The following is a 10,185-nucleotide window of genomic DNA, read 5'->3' as shown; positions in this document are numbered from 1 at the left end:
ATACTTAATCTAATTACTAGTATACCAATTGTCTTTTATAATATACTTATTACTATGTATTTGTGTTTCGTTTGTCCTGTATGCTATGTATTATCTTAAAATGTTTGTATATTATATTGTCCTCTTGTACAAAAGTATGTGGCTGAGGTTATGAATGAAATCTTGAATCTTAAAATTTCTGCAGGGGATAATGATCTTTTCTGATTAAATGGTACATAATGACTTGACTATACATGTATTATTCATGATTAACAAATGTTAAAAAATTGTATGTTTTTCGAATATCATAAATATAGTTGTGAAAATGAATAATCAGTCCCTTGCTTTATTGAAAATGAAAAATCTTGCTTCAATAGTGCAGAAAATGAATAATCTGTCCTCTCAGTTTACAAAAATAAATAACCGATCAAAAACGAATCCTCTAGATTGCAGTATAAAGACAATAATAGTGCATTGACTTGACATATCAACGATATAAGGATTCGGCACAGCCTCGCATTTCCCCGTTTCTAAGCCTCATCCTTATATCGTTGATATGTCAAGTCAATGCACTATTATTGTCTATATAACCCATGTTCTTATATATATAGACTCTATATTTCACTCTCTCATTAGATGAATGAATGAATGAATGAATGAATGAATGAATGAATGAATGAATGAATGAATGAAGGGAATGAATGAATGAATGAATGAAGGGAATGAATGAATGAATGAAGGGAATGAATGAATGAATGAATGAATGAATGAATGAATGAATGAATGGAATGAATAAATGAATGAAGGAATGAATGAAGGAATGAAGAAATGAAGGAAGGAAGGAAGGAATGAATGAAGGAATGAAGGAAGGAAGGAATGAATGAAGGAATGAAGGAATGAATGAATGAAGGAAGGAAAGAAAGAATGAAAGAACGAATGAATGAACGAACGAACGAACGAAAGAACGAACGAACGAACGAACGAACAAACGAACGAACGAACGAACGAATGAATGAATGAATGAATTAATGAATGAATGAATGAATGAATGAATGAATGAATGAATGAATGAATGAAGGGAATGAATGAATGAATGAATGAATGAATGAATGAATGAATGAATGGGGGGAATGAATGAAGGAAGGAAGGAATGATTGAATGAAGGAAGGAAGGAAGGAAGGAATGAAGGAAGGAATGAATGAATGAACGAATGAACGAACGAACGAACGAACGCATGAATGAATGAATGAATGAATGAATGAATGAATGAATGAATGAATGAATGAATGAATGAATGAATGAATGAATGAATGAATGACAGAATACAGAGAAAAATGAAATAATAAAATAATGCAGAGATAACTTATAATAACATGAATAACATTTTAACTGATAATTTGCGATCTTTGTTATCATGCATCTTTAAGATAATTACATAGTTTTTAAGTCAGTAAGCTTTTTGACCCAGCTTGTAACAGGAAACTAAGCTTTCGTTTATTTGGCCATGAACAATAAAGTAGTTGACAGTTTGTTAGCACAGAGCAACTAACTCTTTCGATCTATATTTGCTTTGTATTTTTTTTTGGCAAATAACATTGACTGTTTAAATTTAATTACAATTTTTTAAAATATGTCTATATATTTTGGTTCTAATAAATAGCTGTAAATCTATCTTCTGTGATAGAAGAAAGCAATAAACATGTTAGATATAATAATAAGGGAAAAATCACATAAGTTACATTCGATGTGGTCACCAAAAGCGTTAAAAAAGATGGTAAACAAATGAGTGAAAGCGATGCGATAAAGACCCTAGTTTACTCCAAATATGGAGTCCAATATTTTTTAAGTTGATTCATAAACATTTGACCAAGGTTATTAGGTCGGTTTGTGTTGAGATTATTTTAAAGACACATCATCTAAAGAGATTCCTCTATAACTAGAGAACAATTTTACATATTTATAATATCTGAATCTATAAAATAGATAATAGACTTCAGTTATTCAAGCTTAGAGTTATCATGACAATATCAATGATAATTCATGTCAACATCGAAGTGCTGACTGCAGGGCTGGTGATATTCTCGATATTTGATGTATTCAAAATTAATTACGTTATTCAAAAAATATAAATTTCAATTTTCATCTTTGTTTATATGTTTTCAATTATAACCAGCATCGACCATAACCAAATCACCGACACAAATGCGTGTCAGTCTCATGCAATTTATAACATAATGTTTTACTTTTTTACGATAAAACAGAAATTGTCCTAATTACAGAATGATATCATAATATCATTTATCTTTATTTTTTTACAATTTTTATAATTTACAATTTTCTAGTTTTCGCTTGAATCATTAGAACACATTCGAACGTTTTTCTAACTTAAACTCATATTTTGTACATTGCACTAGGGATGCAGCTGCTTAATTGGTATCCTTTATAATCAAAGAACATTAATTAACGGGTCATTTATTTCGGAGTGCAAATTATTGATATGAAAGAACATTTTGATGATGATAATGTTTGCATCATTAATAAATATAAATGATAAAGACGTTCAAATTGAAGATTAAAGTCTTTTGTTAAACAAGTGCAGAAACAAAAATATAAAAAAATGTTTCTTCTTAATCTGTTTACCATATGTAAGTAAATTTTCGATGTGCAAACATTTCAAAATCCAACCTTGGTTTAGTATTGTTATTGTTTTGTTTTAAAGTATGGCTCCACCTAAGAATCATGCAGAGGGTGATACAGTGATAGTTGCTGAATTGACTTTTTTGGGCTCCATATGTTCTATTTTGACACAAAACCCAAAAAAATAACAGTAACACATGTGTTGTTCATTTGGTTGCTATGGTTACGATGGCACCATAACAACCCTTTAATTTCGGTCCAAAACCTCTAAAAAATCTGTTTTTCAGTTTTTTTAATAAACTGCTTAATAATTTGGATAAAACAAATACATAACATCATAGTTCCACATTTGTTCTAAATATTAAAGTAATTAAACAGAAAATACTACTATGGCAACGACTGTTTCCATGGCAACCAATATACCAATATACTAAGTTTCACCTTATCTTAAAATTGGTGAAAATAGCGTTTTTCAATGTCTATTTCCTTCCGAGAGCAGAGCCCTATGCAAAATCTGTTTATTTGTATTTGATCATTAGCCTTTTGTTTACAACATATCAAAAATAATCGTTTGTAGCCTCCTATAGATTTTCTGGAAAAAATAGTTTTTTTCATCTCATTTTTTTTTTCTCAAAAAATATTTTTTTTGGTAAAATTAAAATTTTTCATATACTTTTACCACAACTCATTTTAATATATCATTTTGACTTTAATTATCACTAAAATGAATTACAATTTAAATAAAACTATTACTCATTTGACCATAATCTTAAATATGGCTACCAGTTGCCATGGAAATGAAACACAGTGATTTTGAAAAAACAAGCATATTAATTAAGAAATGCTTTATAATGGTGATACTTTAATATGACATCATTTACTATCAGATGAATAGATCTACAAACTATTCAGACAAGTTGAGAAATAAAGTTGAATAGATGACATGGTTGACAAATGCCTAGAATTTAAAAAAAAAAATGTATCAAAAAACCTAAATAATATCTTTTTAAATTAGCCTTTCTCAACAAATCACTAAAAAATATTTGACTCTGTACATAAAATAAATGTGCAATATTGCCCTTTAAGGTGGTACCCAACACTTTCACGAAAATTAATTTGGCTCGTTTAATTTTCATAAAATTTTGTCAAAGTGTTTACTTTGACCCTTCAACAAAAGCATAAAAATTTAAAAAATTTTGAACCAACCGTTTTGTCAGAAAAATTGCACTGGTTTTATTGCATTTTGACAAACACCAATTTTGATCATTTAGAAGCTTAATATTCCTATTACAACACAACGTAATTAAAACGTTTTGCTGACTTTACAGAGTTATCTCCCTGTAATGTTAGGTATCACCTTAAATGTATTTGCTAACTGGCCCCTCAAAAAAGGTAAACACACAACAGACATGTGCACAGTATAGAGGACACTTTGTTCTGTAATTGGCTAACAAATGTCTATATGTTAACAGTTTTGAAGCCCAGGGATAAAACCCTTTGACTAATGATCTTTAGAAAGGGGAAGTGAATGAAATCATAAGTTAAGTAATTATGTGTCAAGAAAAAGATCATAACTGTTTCTAAAAAGGGAACAAACTGGTTCCTCTGTTGGAGTAAAAAAACACTGACTCGATGAAACCCTAAATGTTCAATGTTATGTCATACACCGAAAAAATTACATCATGTTACAATTTAACTTGTCAAAGTTTTCTGCTAAAAGGATCATATTTTTTTGAGATGCATTTAGGTAGAATAAAAGACTTCAAGTACCTTTTTAATCTAAAATGTGTGTACTGAATTTAAAAACATAGTCCATAAGATGCCTATTTAAACTTGGAAATTACATATAATGAAAAAAAAATCAGATAAAAAACAGGATTCTTTTTGTAATTGCTTTTTTTCGACAAATGACAAATGTATTTTTCTTTCATATTAGTCAATGACATCATAAACTGTATACTTAAAATTAAATTTTAAGCTAGAATCATGAAAACACCATTTTTATCAACTTTGTATTCTAAAATGTACCTGTCAGAGCACTTTATTATGGGACTTCCCGTAATTTATTGTGTAATGAATTTGATTAAGGAATAACCTCAGATTGCAGTTAGCCAATCAGAAGAACATATTAAAATGAAACATACATCTCATGTAATTATAAAGAAATAAAAGAAAGATGCATTAAGATATGAATTTAGAATGTATAAGAATATATTTATGAAGAGTTCACAGTATCTATAGCTTCAATAACTTCAATCATTTGTATCGCAGATTCAAGGTCCTCATCCTCTGTTTGTTGTTGCCGAGGGTTATGAGACATTATAGATAGTCTGGAAAAGAAAGAGGCAATCTGACTAGGCAGAAGATACTGTGAAGGTGCAAACAATTTCCCTCCTGCTTCATCCCTACAAACCCTCATGTTCCTAGCAACATCTGCAGCATTAGCTTTTCTCCCACTGCCTTCTCCTCCTGCAAAAATTCCTCTGAGGTAGTCTTTGACCTTCTCATCAAATCGAACATTTCTTCTTTCTTTTTTTAGTGCCCAGCCCATTTGAGTTGTCGAAAGTCCTTGATCTAACCTTGAGTTTCTTGAAAGTACAGAATGTTCAACGATACTTGAGCAGGAATCTTTCCATTTATTTTTTATGTGGTCGAATGTTGTTTTCCTATTCAGTTCAATTTTATGTTTGCCAAAAAGTATGTGAGACTCTAATTTAGAAAAAGATTGAAAAATTTTGGAGCAGCCAGGTTCAATACATGAAAATGTTCTCTGGTCCCTAGTTGAAATTTCAGGTTCTCCTGGTTCTTCAGGTGTCACAACAGGTTCAACAGCTTCCTCATTTAGGTTACTACTGTTTTTTCTTTCTGGATATCATTCCTTCTTCTTTAGATGGTAAAATGAAGGTTTCATGAACAATGAGTCCAAGAGATGACGGAGGAGATGGACATATTTTCTTAAGATCTTCTTCTGTATAAATATTCCCCTGTCCAATTTCAAACGATTTCCAAGCAACAATTTGGTTTTCCCTAAAATAGAACAGTTCACATTAATGCCGATAAAAAAGTGAAATTCTGTACCAAAAAAAGTATTTTTATAAGCATGCAGATATATAACCAAAAAAAATACAATTACTTCAAGTTACTACTTGTACCTCATTTCAGCAAAAATAAATATTCCAAATATGTGACTAGCCACGACATATCCAGGCTTATGGAGGTAAAACGTCATTGTGAGAAAATCGCCGTTAACTATATGTGACAAGCCATTTCCAGGCTTAGTTGGGTGCATTGTCTAAAATTAGATTTTTGTATATTTATTTAAAATATTCCGAAACAAAACTCTCTGTCATGTTATTATGACATATTTGTTGTAATAGCAATGAAACGAGTCATTTCGAATACCGGTATGAAAATGAGACTGTTCTATGACGACTTTTATTTATTGAAGCCACTAATTTATAAAACACAAAATTATTGTATTTATCGGCTTTTAGTGATGTTGAATAGCGTATTTGAATAAAATTTCAAAGACTTAAATTTACTGCAATGCAAACAATTCTTAGCTCTATTTTAGAACATGTAATTGAAACTTGTTGAAATGAAGTTAGTTTGAAATTTGTCAAAGTAAGCTTTAAGAATTCCTTTTTTTTAATTTAGATTTATTATGCATGTCTCTATACATAGTGAGCGACGCGTAACAGATTATAAGTAGGTGTTCTCATATATTAATTTGATACGGTGCATTTATTATGGATATATTTCAGACTTCATTTATGAAAGAAACACTTTAGAGCAGAGCAGTATTTGTTTGTTTGTAGCTCTATTTTAGAACATTTAATTTAAACTTGTTGAAATGAAGTTAGTTTAAAATTTATCAAAGTAAGCTTTAATAATTCTTTTTTTTTTAATTTAAATTTATTATGCATGTCTCTATACATAGTAAGCGACGCGTAACAGTTTATAAGTAGGTGTTCTCTTATATGCATTTGAGTGATACGGTGCATTTATTATGGATATATTTCAGACTTCATTTATGAAAGGAAATCTATAAAGCAGAAATTTGATTTTTTTTGTATCAATTTAAAATGTAGATTCAAATATTTTTCACTTCACACGATAAAGTAAAACTTCTTCAAAACTTATATATTATGTATAGTTCGGCGTCCGCAAAAAAGAAGCCAACGAAAGTGTTTATTTTTTCTTCACACATACGTATTTCATTGAATCTCGATATTTATCATGTTTATAATTTTTCTAACAATGACGTTCTACCTCCATAAGCCTGCAAATGTCATGGCGGGTCACATATATCTGTTGGGTTTTTTTCAGTATCCTTTGTCAACTTTCAAAGTTTTGGTAATCCAATGTCTGCAGTATCACTGATTAGTTGTTTTATTCTTATGTTCACCTGTTTGTACTTTTAAGTTGCCGATTGCTGTCTAAATTCAAATATGTATCTCGTGTGCATTGTTTACTAACCATTAATTATTCAATTTGGCAAGGATTTTTATCTTGACTGGTTTATTTTTCCTGAAAACAGGAAGTCAGGAAGTGAAATCCTTCATTTTAAGTGTGTTTCACATCAAGGTTGATATTCAGTTGCAATTAACAGTTTGCATTTTTCTAATATATCATGTTTATTATGGTTACATGATAATATAATATAAACATAAACAACAATGGGTCCATAGTACACAGATGCCCCACTCACAATATCATTTTCTGAGTTCAGTAGACTGTGATAATTGGGGTTCAAAACTCTAATTTTCCATTAAAAGTATAAAGAATATCATCATGATAAAAGGGAACTTATGTCGAATTTAAAACCAAAAAATGCTTGTGTAAAGATTTAGTGCATTTTATTTATTATGACATGCTGATTAGATGTCAATACTATAGGAACTGATTGTATAAACTAACCTGAATATAGTACACATATTTACCTTATATTAATATTGGAAATTTTTGTTATTCCTTTCCATGTGGTTTTCTTTTTGTTGCTTTCTTCATCGATGGTACTGTTTATTTCCACATGGGCAGCTTGACATCCAGTTACTCCTCCCATTGAGTCAATTGCCTTTTTCATCTCACCTGCTGTTTTTACATCATTACCAGCAGCTACATGATGTCTTATTTTACTCCTCAAGTGGGCAATCTTGGCATCGCAGTAGGATTTCCCATCCTGTGACTCACTAAAGTCATACCTCCGAATCAGAATACCTAAAAAAAAAGATTATTTTATATAATAAAACTGAATCAACATTCCAGTGTGAGGCATTTCAAAAAAAGTTCTTTGGACTGAAGGACACAAGATAAATATTTCTTTATTAATTGTACAGATTTAGTTGCACCTCATGCATATTTCCTATCAATAGTAAGAAGTAATCCCTCTTTTCTTCATTCCAATACCAAAAAAGTGAAACTGCGAGCTACTGCTCACTGATGATACCCCCGCCGCAAGTGGATAATATAAATAGTGTAAAAATATGCAAGTGTTCGGTTAACAGGAAGTTGTCCAGTGATGAATTTGAAAACGCATCACACGGTATAGCTGACTTATATAAATCCTGAAACCAAATTTCAGAAATCCTTGTATTGTAGTTCCTGAGAAAAATGTGACGAAAATTTTCAACTTGGCTATCATGTGTAAAATCATACAAGTGTTCAGTCAAGTGATCAATCTGAAAACGCATCACATGGTATAGCTGACTTAGATAAACCTTGAAACCAAATTTCAGAAATGCTTGTATTGTAGTTCCTGAGAAAAATGCAACGAAAAGTATTCATGGGACGGACAGACAGACTGACAGAAGGACAGACAGAGGTAAAACAGTATACCTCCCCTTTTTTTCTTCAAATTTTTTTTCCTCAAATTTGTTTTTCCTCAAAAAAAATTTTTCCTCAAAATTTTTTTTCCTCAAAATTTTGTTTTCCTCAAAAAGTTTTTTAATTTATTTTTTTTCGTTTCCTTATTCGGTTTCTTTTTCATTTCCTTATACAGTTTCTATTTCCTTATTCGATTTCCATTTCCTTATTCGATTTTCATTTCCTTTTTCGGTTTCTTTTTCCTTTTTCAATGTTCATTTCCTTTTTCGGTTTCTATTTCCTTATTCGGTTTCTATTTCCTTATTGGATTTTTAATTTCCTCATTCGATTTCCATTTCCATTTCCATTTCCTTATTTGATTTCTGTTTCCTTATTCGGTTTCTATTTCCTTATTCGGTTTCTGTTTCCTTATTCGGTTTCTGTTTCCTTAGTTGATTTCTTTTTCCTTATTCAATTTTAAATTCCTTATTCGGTTTCTATTTCCTTATTTGATTCTCATTTCCGTATTTGATTTTCATTTCCTTATTCGGTTTCTTTTTCCTTTTTCAATATTCATTTCGTTTTTCGGTTTCTATTTCCTTATTCGGTTTCTATTTCCTTATTGGATTTTCATTTCCTTATTTGATTTCCATTTCCTTATTCTATTTCCATTTCCTTATTCGGTTTCTTTTTCCTGTATTCAGCATAAAAACATTTTATTTGCTTTTTAGTACCAGTTATGTTATTTTAATTTAGCGATGAATAGTAATATAGCCGTAGATGAAACACGCATCTGGTTTACCCATTATTAGCGCGGTATCAAATTTTACCAAACAATTCAATAAAAACAAAATCCTTTTGTATGATGTCATCAATTTATTTAGTACCAAGACCATAACAAATAAACTGTAGTCAAGTATAAGTACTAAAACACTACTTTAGTATTCATAGTAAGGTTCCAGTCATAAATTATATGCAGCAATTCTGCATGTACAATAACAATAATAATTACACTGATATAGCCAAAATACGCGTGAAAATTTAAAAATAGCCAATTTTGAATAATGAAATGGATAATTTGAATAATGACATGGGCTGCTTCGGCCCTTCAACCCCTATTTACACTTATACCTTATACCTCATTCGAAAGCTTATTAATAGAGGAGCAAAAGGTATATAGTCTGTGTGTTCCTCGTTGCCTATTAGAGGAGAAACGAAGGACCTAAATATCGAAATACATGTGACTATTGAAAGACATAGCTTATTTTGAATAATGGAATTGACTGCTGCGACCAGTCAGCCTCTAATTCAAGAAAACTTAAATACACCATTTGAAACCTTGATAGAGTAACAAAACAGTTTTTAACAACGTGTATCAGTGGCGGATTTACTGGGGGGGGCACAGGGGGCACGTGCCCCCCCCCCCCCTCAGTTCAGGTCACCAAATTTTTTTCTAACATAATTTTATTGCTACTGAAACTTCTTATCTAGTGCGGAAATTGTCACAGCTTGATTTGACTTCTTAAACTGGCCGTTAATTAATACCAGCGTCCCCATGCGAGATTTATGACAACTTATCGGTGGGTGTGTAAATATTGACAACTGTGTGTAATGTCTCTATGCAAAAGCTTTAATGTAAAATACATTTACATGTTGATTGGAATAGTACAAATTTGTATTGGTTTATAATACAATACCGATTAAGATCGATTACCAGGTGAAACTTCTGATCTGTGTATCTGAAGAATAGGTGCAAACATTTCC

General features: G+C 30.7%; 1 protein-coding gene across 1 annotated transcript; it reads right to left on the bottom strand.

Annotated features, from left to right (window-relative positions):
* Positions 1-2,798: 2,798 nt before the first annotated feature.
* On the bottom strand, positions 2,799-7,844 carry LOC134680674 (uncharacterized). The gene is made up of 2 exons (XM_063539810.1): positions 7,560-7,844; positions 2,799-5,643 (listed from the first exon to the last, which is right to left on the bottom strand). The coding sequence occupies exons 1-2, from the start codon at positions 7,700-7,702 to the stop codon at positions 5,466-5,468; spliced, it is 321 nt and encodes a 106-aa protein (XP_063395880.1). The 5' UTR covers positions 7,703-7,844; the 3' UTR covers positions 2,799-5,465.
* Between the last annotated feature and the right edge of the window lie 2,341 nt (positions 7,845-10,185).

Source organism: Mytilus trossulus, chromosome 8 (assembly GCF_036588685.1).
Source record: "Mytilus trossulus isolate FHL-02 chromosome 8, PNRI_Mtr1.1.1.hap1, whole genome shotgun sequence".
In the NCBI taxonomy this organism is placed as follows: domain Eukaryota; kingdom Metazoa; phylum Mollusca; class Bivalvia; order Mytilida; family Mytilidae; genus Mytilus; species Mytilus trossulus.
This window is presented reverse-complemented; position numbering and strand designations above follow the sequence as displayed.